At 39.1% G+C, this 22,407-nt stretch overlaps 1 protein-coding gene across 6 annotated transcripts in view; it reads left to right on the top strand.

The window, feature by feature from the left end:
* The window catches only part of TIAM2 (TIAM Rac1 associated GEF 2), an 88,284-nt gene extending 66,636 nt beyond the window's left edge, over window positions 1-21,648 (top strand). For 5 of the 6 annotated variants that reach the window (XM_052686824.1, XM_052686815.1, XM_052686806.1 and 2 more), the window contains 12 exons: window positions 8,108-8,287; window positions 9,781-9,849; window positions 10,239-10,364; window positions 11,629-11,737; window positions 12,343-12,522; window positions 13,894-14,012; window positions 15,713-15,821; window positions 17,530-17,588; window positions 18,424-18,529; window positions 19,280-19,367; window positions 19,954-20,108; window positions 20,903-21,648. In XM_052686824.1, coding sequence (XP_052542784.1) covers window positions 8,108-8,287; window positions 9,781-9,849; window positions 10,239-10,364; window positions 11,629-11,737; window positions 12,343-12,522; window positions 13,894-14,012; window positions 15,713-15,821; window positions 17,530-17,588; window positions 18,424-18,529; window positions 19,280-19,367; window positions 19,954-20,108; window positions 20,903-21,543 — 1,941 coding nt within the window. In that variant the 3' untranslated portion in view covers window positions 21,544-21,648. Of the gene's footprint in view, window positions 1-2,555; window positions 2,664-8,107; window positions 8,288-9,780; window positions 9,850-10,238; window positions 10,365-11,628; window positions 11,738-12,342; window positions 12,523-13,893; window positions 14,013-15,712; window positions 15,822-17,529; window positions 17,589-18,423; window positions 18,530-19,279; window positions 19,368-19,953; window positions 20,109-20,902 lie in introns of those variants that run through there. The other variant, XM_052686834.1, reaches the window with a different exon arrangement.
* The last annotated feature ends 759 nt before the right edge of the window (window positions 21,649-22,407 follow it).

The following is a 22,407-nucleotide window of genomic DNA, read 5'->3' as shown; positions in this document are numbered from 1 at the left end:
AAAAAAAATGTCTTCAATTTAGTCAACTATGCTTTGGAAATATATTTTAAAGACATTTTAAAACATGCTATTAGCATAATAAGAATGGCAGACAAATCACCCACCCACATTTATAAGAAGTGAAGAGCAGAGTTCTTATAGATCCCCGCAGAGAACCAGAGACCAGCTAAATTAACCTTTTACCTTCATGGATTGAGGGCAAAAGCTGGATGGGAAGCAAACTCCTTGCAGATAAGTGCACCTACAGGCATTGGGACAATAGAGGGAAGCCTGTATCGCAAAGGATGTTACTGTTATGGTAACTATCAAGCCTGGTGCCTCTGAAATGGAAAGATGAAAAGCAGATGTCTGTAAATGGAAAGATTTTTACTCAAAGCACACAGGAACAAACAACAGGACTGTGTCCTTTTTCCAGTCATCTTGAATGTGTTTCAAGGCAATTGATTATTTTGCATGTACGTTTCACTTAGAAGGCATATCGCTGAGGATGGCCTGAATGTTGCATATTTCAGGAGAAGAAATGCTAAAGAGAATGCTTTTATTCATTTGGTTTATTTTAGTTTGTGTTTTTTACTTTTTGGGTTGATCCTGGCTCCTCAATAGGGATTGGAAGTATTGTTAAAACATCATGGTTTTTTTCCTGATGAATACATGTAAAAAAAACCCCAAATGTCAATAGGTAGCATCTTTTAGCTGGCATATAGTTAGCTAATAACTCAGGCTTAATTAGCAAATCTGGGGAAGAATAAATTCCTAATGTGGAAGTAAAAAGTCCTGTCATTGTTTTTTGTTGAGATTGGCGGCATTGCTTGGACCTGAAGCTTAGCAGCCTTTTTTTTTGTGATTCTATGATTCTATGAAAAACAGTGCTTGAAATTGCTACAACTCAATGGAGTTTTAAAAATCAAAGGAGACACAATGTCCTTCCGTACAGTGTAGCTCTGCTCTTGATAAAGGTGGACCTGGTGTCCTGAACTCCGGTATTTTTTTAATATGTAATTTCCAGAAAGTAGCAATGCTGTTGTCTATTTGGACATGGTCTGTAGATTCCTAGTCTCTGTGGACTACTGCAGAAGCAACCACAACCAACTAATGGTGGATAAGAAAAGTAAACTTTGTGTGCACATTACACGGTGGTCTATATAATAGGACTTCTAAGCAAGGCTGTCCACCCTGGAAAATCTCACTCCATCGAGATCATTCCTTCAATTTTCTGCTACACAGTCTTCTCGCCCACTAAATTTGATATCTCTCTCCAAAATAGCCCAGTCCTTAAAAAACAAACAGTTCATACTCCTTCGATACATTCAGTGCTCTGTCAGCAGCTTGTTTTTTCAGGGAGCCAGCATCCTTATTCCTGTGATAGGATGCAGCAGCTGAGGTTTATGGTTTGGCAAATGCTGAGCTGTCAAGTTGCGCTAACGATTTGGAAAGAGATGGATGTAAGTTTAATTGCAGTAATTAAAGGAGAGGGCTGTGCTATTCCCTTGCTTGTAGGAGGGCGAATATCCTTGAAACCTGTGAAGTAGCACACTCATAACCAAGGATATGTGCACCCAAGCTTAGCGTATCATTTGGGCAAAAGAAAAGGGCTTGCCAGAATGCAAAGAGGTGGTGGCAAGGGCAGTGCTGAAAGAAGCCTTGCATCTCATCATCAGTGTGCCCTAACAGTGCTGTAATGGGAGGAATATAGGAGTTGTTTTTTTTTTTTAATGACACTGATACTCTTCTCCTTTTATTACTAAATTTCTTGTCAGTCTTGTAACTCTTCACCACCATGTTGTAATATCCTGTTTTATTTAAAGTTACATTTTGTTTAGAATAGTTTGTTTGTGGACCTGAGTGTTTTTGTATATATCAACATGGGTACTTCTACTTTCAAATTTATTACTGAGCACAGTTTAAATTTCCTTTTATTGATGTAATTGCAATGAGAAAGTTCAAACAAAGGACAAGCACAATTATTTGAACAAATCTTCCGTGGAGCTGCCTATTTGTTTTTCATTTTATCATTGTAAGTGCATGTGTCTGCAGCATCATTTAACAACATATACCCTTGACAGAGCATCAGTGCCACTGATAAGTCACACCGACTTTCAGAGCTGTCAGCACCCTCCAGATATTTTTAGGTATTTGGCTAATTTTCCCACAGCACCTGATGTTTTGTTTATGCGGTGAATTTTACGGGCACAGAGACAGGTACCTTTTTGGGAGATAAAACCCACATTCCCTTGGCATGACTGCGCTTTGTCCAGCGTTCGCTACATCAGGCTATTTATAAAAATTCCTCTCCTCTGGCAGGTTTTCACTGCCTCTGTAGCAATAATGGAAGGCCCGGCTGCCTCATGCACTGCTTAGCCCAGTTAAACCGGGACATTGAGAGTGTCTCCCGTTTTTGTTCATCAGCACAAAAGGAAAACTTCTGTGCTGTGTCTGTGCACGCTGGCAGGCTGCAGCTGAATGCAGAGAGGTGTGCTCGTGGGAGGCTACGGCGTCCCTGCCTTCCTTTCCAGGGGCCTTTCCTTTGGCAAAGTTTGTATTGATAAGTCACAATGCCCGCCTTCAGGAGGAGTAAAACCAGAGCTAGGAGTTTAGCGTTGGCTCGCAAAACACAGCAGCAGGCAGCAGCAGCGTACGGCTCCCTGCACAGGATGTTCTCTATGGTGAGTCTGGGGCTGGGGTGATTGTGAGCAGGCTGAGATAGGAGACGGGTTGCTGGGGTCTCTGTACTTCATAAATAGCAGCTGGTCATTAGTGTGCTCCGTAGGTGAGTCCGTATCAGCGCTGCACTGGAAAAGATTTGGGTTTTTTGAATGTTTTGAGGTGGGAGGGGGGGTGGTTGATTGTGTGCGCTCCAGCAAATAGTTATTACTTGCCTCTATCAGAGGGAGGGCTGAGTGGGATGGTTTTAACACAATTCTTCAGTAAAATATCTGCTGCAATGTTTTATTTATCTGACTTCTGACAAATGATTTGGAATTTTGGAAAAAATAGGGTGGCAAGTAGAAAAGCTGTGATCAAGGAATGGCTGGGGAAATGAGAAAATATAAGAAGACAGTAAACACATTATGCAGATGGTAGAAAAGTATATGAGCCTTCTGTATTAAATATTGCCAACATCAGGATAAGGACTTGGGGAAGGAGATCATGACAATATTTTCATAGAGTCATATTCTGAGAAAATCTGCATTTTGTGCTTTGATGTTACTTGTCAAGAGTCTCCTTTTAGTGAGATGGGCATCGGAGCTCCTCTTCCTTTGTTCTTTTCAATGATTCACCCCCCACCCCACACACACATCTTTGTATTTTGAGTGGTTAGGATTTAACCTTCCATGATGGAAATGACTTCTGTTTTGCATTTGGCTATGATATGCTTTGGATCAGATGACTTTAGTGACTGATTTCCTGCTCAATGGGAGCTTCGGGTCCTTGGGATCTGGTTGCTGCAGACTCTTGGGCCCAGATCCCTTGTGCATGAGTTGGTTTATAACTAGCATTGCCAATGAATACTTAAGGCACCAGAGAGTCTTCCTGTATATCCAAAGAGAAAGATGAGCAAGAGAGAGCAAAGACTTCCCACCACACGATTCCTGTTGATAGCTTAGGCACCAGGTCAAATGGGTTGCATCTTAGGAGCCACATGGTCCTGACAGGAACTCTTTATCTGAACATCAAGCCCTCTTCCAACTGCATTTCTGATTTCTACATAAGTTTGTTAATAACTCCTTGCATTGCCAGAACAGGCTAACTGTTCCTATAAATCTCACTGAAATTGAATTTCTGACTGAAAGACGATTTATCCTTTTTTAGTGTTGCAATTAAAAGATGTGCAATAAACACTGATAAACAAAATAGACTCTCAGAATTTCATTGGTGTCCATCAAGAGTAGTTGGTGTTGAGATTATGAAAAAAAGGACCAAAAAGTAAGTTGTGATGACTGAATCTATTCAGCTTCTATTGCCCAAAGCTGAGCAGCAGCCTTTCCCAGAAACATATTGATGGAAATCCCACAAAGCAATTTTCAGCAAAACTGAGCTGTGTTTTTTGTTTTTTGGTCTTAGTTTAGAGAAGTACATGTACTGTACTGGTTTTTTTCAGCAATTTTTAGGACTACTAAGACTTAATTTCTAGCTTTTTACATTGCTTGGTTACAAAGTACTGCCCAGACTAGAGAAGTCTGTGGAATGATAGCTGTGCAAAACAGGCTGGATGCTAGGCCTGTCTTTATTCTGGAGAGTCTTCTGATATAAAAGGAAAGTGACGCACACCTCCAAGGCTTTCCTTTTTCAGAAAGTGAGAGATATAAAAATGTCTTTGGCTGGTTGCTCTTTCTCAAAATCCCCTGTAATTGTGTTTCTTTTGCTGTCTGGTGCATTCAGTTTACTTCCTGAAAAAAATACATCAGACAGCACTGAGCTGTTAGCTTCTCATTTTTAAAAGCTGTAAGACTGATCTGTTCCAGCAGCAGGCTTTCTATGTGTGTTCTTTCCCATGGATAATGAACTCAAAGGGTTAGTGACCTCTATGTAGGTGTGGCCAGTGTTCTCCACAAGGGTACAGGAATCTGGAAGCTAGTCAAAGGATGCGTGTTGCTGTAAACTTCCCAAGGAATCTTCCTAAGCTTGAAGATTTTTATAAGCCTACTTAAATTTTCCTTTTCATCACTTAAAAAAAAAAAAAAAAAAAAGAAAAAAAAAAGGAAAAAGAAAAAAGAAATATATATATATATATGTAAGCAACAAAAACACTCCTAGCCACAACCTACACTAAACTGCAGTGAACCAACAGACCAAACCCTACTGATCTGTGAGGTGTATAAATGAGACTAAGAGAAACAGCAGTGAGCAGAGACTCTATAACACTAATTGACCTTGTGCAGCATTTATGCTCAATCAGTATCATTCAATGAAAGTCACACAGTAGCCATGAAATTGTTGTGCTAATGCTTAACCAGTCCTGATTAATGTCTTCTCTCCTCTTACAAATTAATTTTATGGAGATTTTAACTCTGGTGGGGATAGCACAGCCTCAGATGATGATATGCTTGTCTGCAAGTACCAAAGAAAATCTGTAAGACAGTCTTTGTAGGCATATCTTTTGTTCACTTCGAAGGAAAAATCCTTAATATTTCTTTTTGAGAATATTATTAAAAATAGGATGTGCTTCATCTTCATCTTACAAGCTGTGAGCACCACTGTGGTTGTTGGCAGCTATGGGTGAAGTTTGACAATTAGAAGTTTCCCTTCTAAAGTTGCTGAGAACAATGCTCATTAATAACTAATACTCCAAGCTAAAATATATGGGGCCGAAATACAGAACACAGGTGCAAGGATAAAAAAGAAACAAAGTTTCTCAAGACAGCTTCTACACATCCTTCCAAGAGAGCCTGCTCTTCCAGCTGCTAGGTCTGGTAGAAAGGTTATACCGCTTTGCTGGAAAATCTGTAAAAGGGACCAGTAGAACAGAACAGCTTCACTAGATTCTCCCTAGAATGCAAGTACTTGTTTTTCCACAAACCCTGCATAACTTCTAGTTCTCTTTCCCAAGTTTGCCATTCAAATTCAGCACTGGCAATCTTAAGTTTCTGTCCAGTGCCAAAGGTAAGCCAGAGCTGCTTGCCGTCTATAAATGCTGCTGAATGTATCACATGTCAGCTAAAGTGATGGACTATGAAGAAAGTCCTTTGCTTCCACTACATGCTCTCCTCAGCTCTTCTCTGTAACCAGCTACTTTGCAGCCTTGGCCACAGTCAAAAACCTTCTTTTCACTAGTTAAAATGATTTTATTCCAACAAGTTGTGTGCTACGAAGTTTTACCTAAGTAAATTTTACTAAGGACTGACAGTCATGGTCATGTGCAAATAAAAGAACCTGTGTGCTTGAGGAGTTTACCAGATGGATCTGAAAGTCAAATCAGCCAGCGTTAGGTGTTGCAGTGTAATTTTCAGAGCAAATTCTGGGTTATTCTATTGTTAAGGTGGATGTAGTACCAACCTGGGGCTTTTTTGAGGCTTCCTAGTTCAAGAGCTTGTAAGGTAATAGGGCAGAGTCTGAGCCCTTCCTGCAAACCCATCTGATCTAAAAGATGTGCTCTTAGGGATTGTCCTCACACCTAGAAAGATCTATTTTAAAGAGCAATAATAATAAAGAGCAGGACATTGTTTTGAGTGGGGAGTGATCTACAGCGGTACAGAGAAAAGGATGTGAGACCCAACCAATGTAATAAGGGACTTTTGGAAAGGAACAGAGAGCAAGAATTGTTTTTATTCCTTTCTATTTGTTCGCTACTATGAAGTTGTACAGAATGATTTCTGATACCAAAGTCATGTTGCTTTGTTTTTCAAATATTGTTTATATCGAGGAGTGTCATCTATTTCCTTTTACTTTCTTATCCAATGATTCTTAGATGCAGCTCTAGCCCCAGAACTGAGCAGGATAAGAGAACATGTGGCGAGTTCTCCAGCATCTGCCTGTCCTACCGCTTTGTGCTATGGTGACCTGTAAAATTGTGCTTGACGATGCTGTTTATGGCTCCCTTTGAATAGGCCATCCTGAATCCTTGATCTAGTATCCTTGATCTGGCATCATGTTGATGTAAATCAAGCTGCCCACACATGCCTTGAACTGCAGAGAGTGTAAAATCTGAGTCATTCTGATACAAATACAAAACTTTCCGACAACAGAAATGAAGATATAAATTCAAGTACTGCGGAATTGAGCTATTTAGAAATTGCTTTTAAATACCCTCCTATTTCCCTAAATGAAGTCATGATTTATTTCCAATACATGAATTATTTTTAGTGGTACAGAGTACTGTGATTTCTTTAATGTATTCCATCAGTATGTAGCTGCATTTCTACCAAGCACCACAAATGCTCACATTGCATTTTGTCAGGTCCTAATGAATGCTCTAAATACAGTATAGATGTAAATTTCAGAGTCCTGAAAACTGTCATTACACAGGATTGTGGAAGATAGTTGCACATCTTAGTGATGAGAATCATTTAACTCTCTTTAGAAGTGGTGACGTTATTCCAAACTGGAGGGTTGGGAAGCTACCAAGCGATATGGACTATGTGGCACGTTTTTGGCATTTTAATATTTATTTCCATCATAGAGATGTGTGGGATGTACCTGTGTTTTCTTACATGAATGGTGGAGGTTTAATATTGCTGGTACACTCAGTCTCTACCTTACGGAGGGGTTTAGTATAGCTCAGTTCCGTTTCAGAATAAGTTCTGTGTTTGCCCATATGATGACGCAGTACATTGGTGAACCCAGCTGTACGCATAATCAGTGAATCAAGAGACCCAGCAGCCTGCTTGAAACAGCTTTTGGACTAAATCAGTGCACATCAAGGCAGTTCTGAAATGTACTTGAGTTCCGTTCTCTTCCATTTGAAATAAGGCAGCATTCATCTAGTCTTCATTTGAATACATTCGCTAACTTCAAGATAATGTGTGGCACAGCATATGTGACTTCCAGTATCTCTGGGAGAGTGTGAGAGAAATGCTGAGGAATTGTTTCACATGGTACAAAAAAGTGGATATCAACAGGTGCTAATGTATAGCTAGGTCATGGTAGCAATATTCTTGTTTTCAGGAAAATGTTATATATTGAAAAGAATATTGAAATGATTTTCATACTAAGCATTAAACATTATTGCCTGCATAAGCTGCTCTCAGGTGCAAGTGATGGTCATCCAGAGACTCAGAATGCTTGTAAGATTTTTATCTACTATTTTTTTCTATTTTGATGCAGTAAGTGTTGCAAAAAAAAAACACCAGTGTGATGCTGGCATCATAAGAACAAAATGGCATGATTTATGTGTGCTCTCCCATCTTTTGCATCTCACAAGTGTGTATCTGATGACTTAAAGTGATTTACACTGCAAAAACACAAGAAAGTTTTCAGTTAATGTTACTGTTATGATCCAGATCTGTTAAGAATTCAAGCTGTTCAGAGCTATCCAGGATAAGTGTATGTCAAAAATAAGCCCATGCTGGCTTGTGAATTTGGAAGAAAAGCAAAATTTGAGGAATTTAAAAATAGTTGTAGTACAGTTTGTATTTTAGCACATCAGCACTTGTCTCTTTCCGTTTCACAGAGCGCAGAACAGATCAGTGCACTGTGCCGGAACTTCCAAGAGGTCCAGACGAGCAGCATGGAAGGGCAGAAGGACAACCAGGATCTGCCTTCACGACCACTGGCTCGCCACCTTTCTGATGCAGACAGACTGAGGAAAGTGATCCAAGAACTTATGGATACTGAGAAATCTTATGTCAAGGTAATAAAGTACAGCTGACCATGACTTGTAGGTGTTCTTAATATATTCATGCTTATCTTTATATAACCAGTGTCATAATATAGAGTCTGCTTATATAATTGTTCCTGTTGCCTTTTTGATTTTGGTTTTTTTTTTCAATAGGTTGTAATATTTGGTGTAGGATTTGACTTGGTCACTTCAGTTCTGGTCAATTTGTGTTTAGATTTGAAAGAAGTCATTAGCAGGGAGTAGCCATATGCAAAATTTTAACACTAGAGTATTCCAGGGGATGCTTCATAGTTTTCAAAATGAAATAAATAAATAAAACCCTGGTAGAATGGAACAATCTCCTACAAATTCTAAAGAAGTTTAATTGTCAGGAATAGCGCATTATTATTTTTGAATCAGCAAAGCTAAATGGTGCAACTCCAGTTGGTTCTAACATCATACGTACGTTTATTCTCTTCTGACTGATAAGCCCATGATTTATTGGATATGCCTTCTCCCTTAGGAGAGAATCTCTCCACAGAATTCATGTGAATGAATGCCAAAAGATATGTGAAAAGCTTGATTTCATTGATGTTCAGCAAGAAGGAATCATCTATTTTACTTATCTCAAAACTCATACTTGCTGATATCAGTACTCAGTTGCAGTAATGTGTATGGGAAAGGAGAGAAACTTCCAGTCTCTCGTTTCTAACATATCCATCCATACACTAATACAACCATACACTGTAAAGCTTGAGGAAGATTTACAGAACATGAACCCTTGTGTATGTCCAGCTGGTGTTTCTTATGGAGAAATCACTTGAACAAAGGAGATCATGGAGTTCACTGTAATATGGGTAGCACCAGGCCAAATTCCTGGATGGTTGTAAATGCTCTTCAGGGGGATTCTCACAGAGATGCTGATTATTCCTTCTCCAGAAGAATTTCTGCCATTTCTTTCCTCAGGGTCACAGAGCCCTGCAGCGTGGGCCCCAACCCTGTTGTCATGCTTTGGTGTGGGATAGTAAGTCTTCAAAAGTGGCACCAATTCTTTGAAGAAGTGACTGAAAAAGCGCCTAATCACACTACTTGACAATATAACTGAATGCTTTAATACCAAATAGGATTTTAAAATGTCACACGTCCTGACAAATTTTATTGCTGATGTTTAAATGAGTGACTATTTATATGGTTTATCTAACATGCATGATTAAAATATTTGATACTGCTCACATACACAGATCTTCAGAAAGCCATCATATGTAATGTTTCCTCCTCATGCTACACTAAAATATAATTTGTAATAGTAAAGCTGTAAATCCTGAAAGATGAAACAGAAACATTACATTGAAATTTATTTGCTTTTAATTTAGCCATCACTTTAGTGCTAACACACGGGTGACTTTGTTACAGGAGAGGAATGGTATTTCTAACTTATTCCTTAAATTACCTGTATTCCCACAGTTGTTATATAAAGGACAAATTCAAACAGTTACATAAATGTGAATAAATTCTGTTTCTTTCAGGATTTGAGTTGCCTCTTTGAGCTATACTTGGAGCCTCTCCAAAATGAAACCTTCCTTACACAAGATGAGGTGAGGGAATTACTGAAAGATGTTCTTTCCATTCTTTCGTGAGTTAAGACCTTGTGGTTATTTTTTGTTTGTTTGTTTTTCACTACTTAGAGCACTACAGAAAAGCAAAACTATGAATATAACAATAGGATTTACACCTGTATGTGTCCTTCTGGTTCACACATCCCTCACTTTTTAAAAATGGTAGTTGTACTTCTGATTTAACTGCTAAGAAGTCTGCTTTTTTTATAATGACCTTTTAATAAAATGCATTTGAAAAATATTAATGAATATGTTACTGGTCTTTGCAACCTCTTTTGGTGTGTTGTATCTCCTTAATGGACTATTTTCTCAAGACCAAAGGTAGCTGTATGGAGTGCTGTATGTCATAGACTAATGTTTTTTCACAGATGGAGTCCTTGTTCGGCAGTCTGCCAGAAATGCTGGATTTTCAGAAGGTGTTTTTGGAGACCCTTGAAGATGGAATATCTTCTTCCTCAGATTTTAATACACTGCAGACACCGTCTCAGTTCCGGGTAAATATGTGGTTATTTAGTAACTTAAAATTTGCCAGGAAATATTTGTGGACATCTGGCTTTAAAATTCTGTTTCATATGGTTGCTTTTATGTTTGAACCTATCAGCAGTGGACGATGAGTGCTATTTTCCGTGGTCTTTCCTCTTTCCCGTGGCAAAGGATGTAAGACAGACAATGCAGAGTAGACTTCAAGTATGCTATGAAGTAGCACTGCTTACACAAAGTGTAACTTCTGTAGAAAGGTTATTGTTGCTATGCTGAATTGCGCCCTGCCTTGGACTCCCTGCTATGCCCTGTTCACCTGCTGCAGACTGGGAGCTTTTCCTTTTAAATGCAGTATGAGCTTCTCATGATGTGAGGTCTAACAGAGTCACATCTACGAAGTGTAGATGACTGTCGATTGTGCCCTCACTGCGCTGTAGTCTTCACAGTGGCATCACTCAGTACTTGACATACTTGAGGAAGAAGATTCCCCAGAGATGTTGGCACTGTCACAAAGCTAGCAGAGACTGCTTGCAGGTCTGCTTGACCCTTGGTTTTTGTGAAGCAAACAGTAATCAAAAATATGAGAGAAGGTTGCTCTCTTCCTCCTCCTCCCCCTTCACCTCCTCTTCCATCACTACTTGTCTTTCTTATCTTTGCTGTGAGAAGCATTTCTCTAAAAAGATCTTCCTCATGACTCAGTCCCTCCTACATCTTCCCATCCTCCTCTTCATCCAGAGAAAGCAGAGGTGCTCTGTAATTATCACCTGCCCAAAAGAAGGAAAACAGTTGGAAAGCAACCCTGTCTTTGTTTTACACTCTCTCTTCTGGTTTTGGCACTTTCATGCCCTGCTTCCAAGTGCTCGTGTGTTTTCCCAGCACAACGTACCTGCTACATGCCTATAGTTTTTTGTTCCTGTCCTGTCTCTAAGATAAAGTAAGACAGTGCCTACAGTAGTGGTGTTTGCTCAGGGAGAACTGAGAAAAACTGCAGGCTTTGCCTTTCTGAAGTCTACTGAAACAAAGAAGCATCATGGACTACTACGAATAATGTATCCATGTAATATAATTGTTATATATATTTATTTTATATACACACACATACATGTATTCTATATATGTGTATATACACACACACATATATATATTAGTATACATATACTCTAGGATATATATAGAAAGGCAGCAGATGCTCACACCATTGAGTCTCTGTGTTATGTACCTGAATGTTTATTTTGGGTTCTGGTAATAAAGTAAATATTTTGATTGTGTTGATTTCAGAAACTGCTGTTTTCCCTGGGAGGATCGTTTCTGTATTATGCTGACCACTTTAAACTGTACAGTGGCTTTTGTGCCAATCACATCAAAGTTCAGAAAGTTCTTGAGAGAGGTAATTCATTGTCTTCATTACTACAATTAATTTGCATGACTTTAAACCTCAGTGAAACACTGTAACAAACTCTGACCTGCAGCAAATATCGGTACAAAGGAAGGACTAATAGGGTATCTTTCAATAGAAATAGCTGAGATCTGCAGTTCTGCTACAGTACGGTATAGAACTGAAGGGATGAGATTTCTTTTGTGACAGCTAAGCGGTGGCCTGAATAGCATCAGAAACATCTGCCACAGGTTTGTGCTGTCTGCAGATTTAGTTCATACTCCAGAAGCTGCTGCTATATTTGGTTTGCATATGCTTGCATGTTAAATGATGGATGTCAATCAAAGCTGCAATGAATGGCTGAGTAAGTGAGGAATTACTTCCGCTATCACTTCTTTAATTTGATGCAGAAGAGGCCTGCAGTGCAGAGGAATAATGTCACCTTTAGATGATTGCTCTCTTAGCCCTTCAGTACATTATTTAGTGCATGAAATGACAATGAAATGAAGAGTGTAAAGCATCTACTGAAAAAGGAGGGGTACTTGATGCTGGTTACGAGTTGCAATTCACACTATGAGTTCCACATTCAACTGACCAACCCGTCCATTCATATTTAGCCAAGACAGACAGTGCCTTTAAGGCCTTCCTGGATGCCCGCAATCCTACAAAGCAACACTCCTCTACGCTGGAGTCATATCTCATAAAGCCTGTTCAGAGAGTGCTGAAATATCCACTGCTTTTGAAAGAGCTGGTGTCTCTGACAGACAACGAGAGTGAGGAGCACTATCATTTGACAGGTAACTTCTTGGATTCTTCTGCAGGAATCAATGTGAGTTAAGTTTGCTTTCCAGCCTTTTCTAAAGATGCAGGCAGCCATTCCACTGGGCAGCAAAGAACTTTCAAAACTTAGAGAGAATTCCCTCTCTCTCATTAAAAACAGTAAGTAGCTTTATTGTGCTTTTAGCGAAAAATCCCAGTTAGCATGTCCAAGTCCCTTTGAGAAATTAGATACAGTCAGAATTTGTCATGACAAACAGGACTGGGTCTTTCTCCTTAATCCTTATGACAGGAGCTCATTGTATTGTTTTTCCACTTGGAAATAACTTGTGGTTATTATTAGTTCTTGAAACACGTCAAATTTTAATAGCATTGCAGAAGACAATTTTAGTTGTTTGAGGCTTGGCTGTGATTCTTGCTTGTGTGGAAGAGTTCTGTGTCAAAGCTTCACAGTCTTCACACACACAAATTCATGGCTGTCCTAATATATATATTAGATTCTTTTTCTAGGCTCAGATGCTTGGGACCTGAGGAATTTCACCCTGAGGAATTTCAATTCATGTCTGTCAGCACCTTAAGGATCAAAGTCCAGAGATGAATTTCATTTTAACAAAATAAATTCAGGCCAAATACACTGTCAGCAAAAAGTCATGAGAATGTTATCGACTTCAAAGGGAGATTCTAATACTATATTTTGCCATTACAATCAGGTTGAGGATGGCTTGCTTGTAGGTCAAGGGTGAATGCCAAACTGCTAAAAGACTACACCATTAAGAGCTGGAAGAACTAGGGTAATTAAGTGCCCTTATCCAACTCCTTTGTGGATTAACAATAAAGTAATGCTATCTAGTGTAATTCTTTGTCCAGAAAACAAAATTTAAATAAAACCTGACTACCAGCATTTTATTTCATAGATAACAACCAGTGATGAATTTGTGCAACCTAGCAATGTATTTATTTATGTATTTTGTGATGAACCAAATTCAATTATTTTCCATTAAAGTTCATTAAATTATTAAATTATTTATTCTAGTATGGGTGTTTATGACTCTGGATAGCCTAGTGGCTCCATTTATACAAGATGTAAAACCTAACTGTGTTTCCTGTCATGTTGTTACGAACTCCAAATTCATGAATATTCATCACTAGAACACTTACTGCTATTTGTTCAGGCGCTCAAGAGATCAGATAAACATTTTTCACTTTGATCAGGAAGCACATTTTCTGCAGCTGCTATGAGAAGCACAGATCTAAAGCTAGAATTCTGATCAACAAACTTTGGGAATGCTGCATGGTTTTGGCTGCCTCAAGTAGAATTCTTATACAAAATGTCATGGTTAGAAAATACAATTGAATTACATAGCTGCCTATGAATTTTTTAAACCTTACAGAAGCGCTGAAGGCAATGGAAAAAGTAGCAAGTCACATCAATGAGATGCAGAAGATTTATGAAGATTACGGCACTGTATTTGATCAACTGGTTGCAGATCAAAGTGGAACAGAGAAGGAGGTAAGAGAAGGAACAAAGTATTTTATTCAGTCCTGAAGCATTATCCTTCTAGCTGTTGGGGGTCTTTATCTCTTCCTGAAGTAATTCTGGGAACTTGTTTGTGCTGGGCGTCCTTCATTCTCCTTTAATATTTTGACTTCCATTTCATATCTGCCTGTGAAACTTCTTTTTGTCAGTAGGTTACAGTAAAAATTTTCAGACAGCCTTCTGGACTGACAAGAATTGCAAGCAGGCGTAGACATTAATTCTCAGTAGGAAAAAATAAAGACATCTTCCTCTTCTCAAGTGCTGCAGAGATTATCCATGCCCAAAGGCATTCAGATTTTATGCTTCAGAGTTCTTAAGATTTTTTTTTTCACCCATATAAATGAAAGTGGCAATTCTAGGGATTTCACATTAATGTCTGTTATTCTCATTCTCTACACTTCTAGGGCTGAGGCATCCATGGGTATCTGAGAGAGCAAAAGCATTAGCTGAGTGAACTGTGTGCACACATCTCACAGAACTGGGGCAGCAATGTCTCAACTTAGGCATTTACATCAAACAATTACGAAGCAGACACAATCAGTAGAGGTAGAGAATATGAAGATGCCAAGTCAGTTGTTATATTTCCTTATATTTAAAGCCAAATCACCTCCACTGGCAATTTAGTTTCTCATCATTTCTAGGTAACAAACTTGACAGTCTGAGATACACTGTCAAGTGAAGAAAGAAGAGCCTTAGAGAGCAAGACCTGCATTACTTCTGCCATTGGCAGTGTCATTAATACTAATTACTCTATAAAGGCATTTACCTCTAATAAATCAGCCAGTTCACAACTGGCTATACGTAGACAGATCATCAGGTCAGCTTAGTCTTATAAGCTATAGAAAGATATATAGCTAATAGAAATTCTATCCAGCATCCATAACTTAGATGCTGTTACTTTACGGTTATTATCTGTTTTGCAAAGGCTGCTCTGAAAGTAATGCCTCTTATTTTATTCTGTTGGCTCCCAGCGTCAGAAGCAGATGTTGATGGTATGGCTGTACGGGCTGACCCTTCTCACCAGTATTTTGTTCTTTTTGTTGCCATCTGACAGATGGCAGCAGAGGGGCAGTCTGACAAATGGGATCCAACACTGAAGTGCAGTTGTAGCAAAGGTGTCTCACTGAATTCCTCTGAAGAAAACATTGCACCCAACTGACATTCATTGATGCTCACTCAACACCGATAGAGACAAACAGTGATGTGAGCACAGTAAGGAGGTGGGTGGTGTGTTTCAGCAGTGGTGACAGCAGTGTGAAAGATAAGTCACACTCCAGACAGCTGTGCACATCTGTCACACCACAAAATGAAGAGCATATTTATTATCTCATTCAAGTGAATCAGCTGACTGTTGAAACAAGTTTTTGGTAGTTGAGAATTTGCTCTAACAAATCTGTGTTACTGTGCTCTTTGTATCTGTTGTAGTTTCCATGGAAATAAATAGGATGTATTACTTTCAGAGCAACCTAGGGGAACTACTCACACTTTCCTGCCTTTGTACAGAGCTCCCTGTCTTGCTCACTGTGTACAATCAGTAAATACAGAAATCATATAATCAGTGCTATCAATGTGCACTCATTTTAATATTTACTCCCAACTTTGTATCATGGCATTGATGTATATTGCTTATATTTTTGTCTGTTATTAATTGATTATTGTTTAATTTAATCCAGGTGACTGAACTTTCCATGGGAGAACTTCTGATGCACTCTACAGTTTCCTGGCTAAATCCTTTCCCATCACTGGGCAAAGCAAGAAAAGACCTTGAACTTACAGTGTTTGGTAAGTGTCTTCCTTCATGACTCTGTTCTTTCAGATCTAAAGATGAAGAAATTAAAATTTTCCACATTTTTTAAAGCCACTATCTCCTTTTCCTGTAACCATGGGTTACTTAATGTAGACATGCATCTGAAAGCATATGCAAAACTATTACATTTCCTAATACAAGAGAAACATTTCTATTTAATTTGCTTGCTGCTACTGTCTGTTCTGTGAGCCAACCTCATCTACTCTGTGTGTCAAGTATGGAAATCAATGATTTTCAAGCAACAACATTATCTCTAAAATAATATGATAAATAAGTCTTTCAAACAAGGCTGGTAGGAAAATGGTGATTTATTTCACTCCTGGGAAAACGGGAAAACCTGTTTTACAACTGTTACATCAAAATGTGTTGTCTGCCAGTCCTTGTTCAGACTATTTTAATCTGAAACATGTAAGTGGAAATCAGTGCATGGAATCAAGAGTTTTACTGAACAGTATAAGTACTATTAATCATTTATTACCTTACTAATCAAAAGGTTTCACTGAAACATATTAGGCACTTGTCTATTTATTTAAAAAACATCTATTTAAAATGTCTTTGGAGCCAGAGAACAACTCCAGGTTCATGAGACAAGTTTTCCTAAGTTTCCAAGTTTCTCTAAGCATGCTAGATAAGGGGAGAAAGTGCTTCTAAACAGAAGAAATGTAAACTGCTTCCACATGTTCACTTGGATGAGCTCTCAGTGATCCACACATGCCAGTCACTCAAGCCCAGTAAGTGGGAGTTCTCAACAGGGTGTGTATAAATAAATGAAGGGACTTTGGCCTGATATGTAGCTTAGACTGTCTGCCACCTGGGAAACCTGGTTTTATTCCCACTTTAGTCTACTGCAGCTTGAAAAGTGCACTTACTTAATATGTGAAACTAATGGAAATTATGCCCAACTGTAGACTAAATGTTGTGCTCACTGTGTCTGCATCCTGGCTCCATGAAGGCATGACAGCCTACTGAGTATCACTGCCCCTCTCTTCCACTGGAAGGAAATGTGGATGCATAAGTAAGAATAGAGCTATACCGCTGTCATCCAGTCTGGGATCCAGGACTGCTATCCCATAGTCCAGATGCACCTTCAATGTCCCTGGTTTTCTGATCTCTCCTTATTGATTAGAGAGAACATGTCACTGCCTCACTGGAGGCTGAGAGATTAGATATCATTAGTGAGCCACTCCACTCAGATGCTGTGGAAGACAGATAATTCCTTCAGATGCAGAAGTAGGAATTGAGATGAATGTTTGTTTCCAACTGAACAAAAGCTGGCCTGCAGGAAGACTTATCATCCTTTTTCACAGTTCTCTCTTAGTACTGGCATTTCACTCCACATGAAGGCATCCATCCAAAAGAAAACCTGAATCCTTAACGTCTAAACTGCATCAGCTTTATATGTTTGTGTGAAGACTTGCTAGAGCCAGGCTGCCAGTAGTTTCATAATGCACGTGCAGAATGGCTTTACCTTAAAAAGTTCTTCAGAAGATCTGAGAATAAATATTGCTACTGCATGAACATATGTGGGATGAAAAACTCAATATTTTAATACGGAGTAGATGCTTCCCAATCACTTTGCTTATCTCGTCTCATGACTTTCAATATTCAGCTTTTTCAGGATATTTTCACTGAATATTGTATCTGCAATTAAGAGTCTTCTTTCTTTCTTCTTTTCTTTTTTAGTTTTTAAGAGGGCTGTAATACTGGTGTATAAAGAGAACTACAAACTGAAAAAGAAAATGGTAAGTCTGGTGTGAGTTGTGGTGGATGTTTATGAGCAGGATCCTGCTGTAGTGTAGAATGGATCATACTGGGGTTGAAGAGGAAGTGGCTGTGGTAAAATGCCACCTCCTCTCACTAGGCTGGAACTTTAGCTACCACAGAAAAAACAAGCATTCAGTATTTATGTAACAGTAAGTTGTAGCTGTTTTTTTGTTTGTTTGTTTTTAGTGCTATATAGTAAGCTCCAGCATCTTCTCTATGTCAGCAATACAATGGTTCTGTCAGGGATGAAACACTGCCATACAGGAATCACTTCCTTCCAGATAGCTTTTGTGACAGCCTACCTTAACACTGTGAGGACTGAAGACCTCTGTTTATAACCCTTGATCACTTTGAAAGGATGTATAAATGTAACTTTCTCTGGCCCCATTTACAAAACTGGAATACTAAAGCAGCAACCTGAGTATCCTGAGTATATCCTGAGTATCAGTGGCAATGTACTGCAACCTGCAAATCGTAAGAGATCAAAGGGCTTTAGGAATAGTAGCAGCAGCAGTGACATGATTAATGTTTTCTGCTAATGTATGATCCCTAGACTATTTCTCCGTTGAATGTTTGTTCCCAAATAGCACTTATATATATTACTTTTATCCATTAAAATCAAGTGCTTTTAAAAGCTGAAGCAACTACAAATTCCAAGGCTGTGTCTATCTATGACCATTCCAGCTACAAGCACACATTATGGGGTTGAAGGAAAAAGTCTAATGAACTGCAGTTTCTCTTCAGTTATGGATCTGAAATGGAAGCAAAAAAGAACCACTTCTTAAAAATATCTTCTTGCTTTTGTTTTTGCAGCCTAGTAATGTTCGTGCTGCCCATAATTATGGTGACTTGGATCCATTTAAGTTTCGCTGGCTGATTCCTCTATCTGCTCTTCAAGTTCGGCTTGGGAACACAGCAGGTAATTATTTTCCTTGTACTGAAAACTCTGGAATGAATAGTTTTCTGGGATTCTCCAGTACTGCTTCTTCTGTACGTAGTTCTGGAGCTGCTGGAAACAGGCAGGTACAGAGAAAGTACTATCTACTGTTGTCTGACTTCACAGGACACAGACCTGATTCACAAATAGACTTTCTCTGTTCCATATGCTGGCTTTATCCCTCTTCTTCCCTGAGTTAAAGAAGATGGAGGGTGATATGAAGATATGACAGAATGAAAATTCCCTGTAAAAAGATACCATGAACAGGATGGGGTTTACCTTGGCTGACATCCTGGTTATGCCCTTTCTGTGTGCGGAGTCTTGGTGTGGGAAGCTAACTGTATAACTGGGGTAGCAGAGGGCCACCTCTTTGTTTTCTCTGAGTTGATTTTTACGATTCTATCCAGTTCTGAACCTTGTATAGTGTCACAGGCTGTCTTAGAGGAAATGGGAGAAGGTCTTCTAAGGCTGGAAGGCATTAAGAAGCATAAGAACAGGGGAAAGCAACTCTCCAAGAGAGAACGTAGAGTTTTCAAAGGTAGCCCTTGCAGGCTGCTAGAACTAGAGAGTTCAGGGAACTTTCTTTTGGGTTCTATCTCAGATGAGATTCTGTGGATCTACCACACCCTGTGTTGACACTGCTTTCAGGAGAAGAGGAGCTCTCCACGGGTCTTTCTAATGCTGAAGGTTCTGTGAAATATATACAAAAATAACATCTTCTTCTATGCACAGGAACAGAGAACAGCTGTATCTGGGAACTGATTCACACGAAGTCAGAACTGGAAGGCAGGCCAGAAACCATTTTTCAGTTGTGCAGCAGGTAAGCTTTTTATGGAAGTTGGATGAAATTAATGTGTGAAATTAATTAATACATTAATGAAATTTTAAAAAGTAGAAGACCCTTCCAGCCTGTGACCATTATATCAGCACTTCTAAAGCTGTTACCAGTCTTTAAATCTAGGCACTGTGCTACTATTTACCTGCATAAGATATAACAGACATAACAGTTTGAAACTGCCTTGAACTTGATGCAGTGATCCAGTGAAAATCTGCACAGGTGTAGTATCATAAATTCCAGTATGATAGGAGCAGACTAATTTTACCAGACTCTTGGTTGGTTAGCAGAAATTGCCTAACCCCAACTTGATAACACCACTCAAAGGGTAATCCTTTGGTACCTGATCTTTCAGGCTGTTTTAAAGGAAGTAACTAAGAACTCAAAACACAAAAGAGTATGACATACCTAACAACACAGAACAATGTTAACTGCCAAACTACTACTAAGGAAAGTGACTGAAAAAAATCACCACGCTAAACACATCAACAAAAAGCAGGAGGTTGAATGTGATTTCAGCTGTCTTTCTTTAGATGTGAAAATGAGATTATCTGTTGTGTTAAACTTCCAGTGACTGTGAGAACAAGACTAACATTGTGAAGGTGATCCGTTCTATCTTGCGGGAGAATTTCAGACGTCACATAAAATGTGAGCTGCCTCTGGAGAAAACCTGTAAAGATCGCCTCATTCCACTCAAGAACCGTGTGCCTGCCACAGCTAAACTGGGTAAGAAACAGGTTCTCAAAATGAAAAATGGAGGCTGGAATCCAGAGCTGGCAATGATTTGCAGTTGTTAAAGTGGCTGTACAGTGTCGTGTGCCAGACCCACAAATTCCATTTTCTTTTTCAGGCTGAGTAGTTGCAGCAGTTTCTCCACAACTCAGTGTATGACAAAGGCTAGAGGAGATAAGCAAGCTTGCTGGTTCCCACTGTATTCTCACATTTGATATGTCATTAGCTTTCTTAAGGGTAGACTTAGTAAAGCCCCATTTTGTTGGTTAGAAACAGACTCCCTTTGGCCTGCAGAATACTGTGTTCTTTCCTCAGAGTTACCTCTAGTGTCTGGGCCCTGCTAACAGTCAAAGCTAAAACAAATAACAAAAGACAGGGCTCTTGTTTCTCTCCATGTTCTTAATCTGCATCCCAGCACAAATGGTAATGAATTAAGCACAGGCTTCAGGCTTTTTATCTACTGGTTTCCTACTAGTATTTCTAGTTCTCTATGTGTTCAGTTGACTAAAATCCTCATTATGTGGCAGGATCAGGGACAGTTCAACTCATGCCTCCAACTTGGCCCTCTAGTACTTGAGGTATATATGCCTGCACATAAAGGCAAGCATCTAACTCTGAAGGAGGTAAGAGAAAAATCTGATGCTTAATTACACTGCTGGTATCAGAATGCTGACACACCTGACCTTGAATGAGGCTAGGTACATCGTGACTGGCAGTGGGTTGTTGAGACAGGCAGTATAACCAGATGTTTAGATGAGAAGATAAAACTGCCTTCTTCTTCTGCACAGCTTCCACCAGGTCCTTGAAGGTACTGAAGAATTCACCCAGCAGTGAGTGGAACGGTGACCAAGGGAAAGGCACCTTCCAGGACTCTGATGAGTGCAGCCTGAGCAGCAGCACCCAGAGCAGCAGCTGCAACACCACTGAGAGCATACAGGAGCCCAAAACTTCATCTCCTGATCAGCATGTACAGAGCTGTGCCTCTGACTTTTCTAATGCTCTTGTCAAAGAATCTGATATTCTCAGTGATGATGACGATGATGACTATCAGAACCTAAAGAAGAGCAGCCCTACTAAAGACATTGAAATTCAGTTCCAACGGCTGAAGATTTCAGAGGAACCCAATACTGACTCTGAACGAGATCAAGCTGCAGAAAAGGAGGAAGGAGATGGTTTCAAGATGGGAGAACATCCAAAGCTGATACGTGGCCATTTCTGCCCAGTGAAGAGAAAAGTAAACAGCACAAAGCGTAACAGGGGAACTTTAATGGCAATGCAGGAACGTCACCAGTCCCTTGACAGCCACTCTGATGCTGCAAACTTGGACCTGAACTCTATTTTGGAGAGAGAATTCAGTGTCCAGAGCTTAACATCTGTAGTTAATGAGGACTGTTTTTATGAAGCTGTGGAGAGGCATGGGAAATCCTAGCTTTCTGAGCAGCACTCTATACAAAATGTTCATTTGAAGTCCACATAAAATTCAACAAACTTATTTTGCTTTAAAATCAGTAAATTCATGGAAGCCACAGCAAAACTACTATCTGATTTTCAGCACTAGTACAGTTTTTCCACAAATACAGCTGTAAAGGATTTTTAAGTTATTTTAATTTATTGTGGATCAAAAATAGATTAAGTTTGCCAAGGTCTGTAAATTAGTTCATCCCTTTCAAACGCTTATTGGGACTACGTAGTATTATTCTTGGGGAGGGGAAGGGTGGCCTTGTTAGTTTTTTTAAGTTAAGTTATGTGGAAAAGGTGCTAGTGAGTGGCAGAAGTAAATGCAGTGGAAAGTAGTATAACAAAATGAATTTTTCAATACCATGGGCATTTATTTTCTTTGGTTTTCATTTTTGCTTTATTTAAAGCAGAATTAAGTTATTTGAATGTGCTTTAGTGCACAACAGTGCAGAAATTGCATTTTTGTATGTTTCAAGATGCTGTTTATACTTTATATATATATATATATGTGTAAATATAAAATCAAAGCTTGGCCTGTAATCTTTTATTTGACTGTATTTTTTATTTTCTCTACCAGCCTGTACAGTAAAAGACAAATAAGTATTGTACTTAGCTATGTTTTCTACTTTTTATCGTGCTGCTGTTCTCTTAAACTCCCAAGTTCTTTGCTTTTGTATATATGAGAAAGAGTATTAGCAGACCTTGAGGCAATCTGTGCACTTTATCCTCCTATAAGCCAGTCACTTGAGTATATTTATATGAGGCTTTTGATTTTTAAATTACTCTGCACAGAGGATTTTCCCAGATAAAAAGGGCATAAGACCTCAGACAACAT

Source organism: Tympanuchus pallidicinctus, unplaced genomic scaffold (genome assembly GCF_026119805.1).
Source record: "Tympanuchus pallidicinctus isolate F22 unplaced genomic scaffold, pur_lepc_1.0 scaffold1, whole genome shotgun sequence".
NCBI classification, from domain to species: Eukaryota; Metazoa; Chordata; class Aves; order Galliformes; family Phasianidae; genus Tympanuchus; species Tympanuchus pallidicinctus.
Note: the sequence above shows the minus strand (reverse complement) of the source record. Positions and strands in the feature narration are given on the sequence as shown.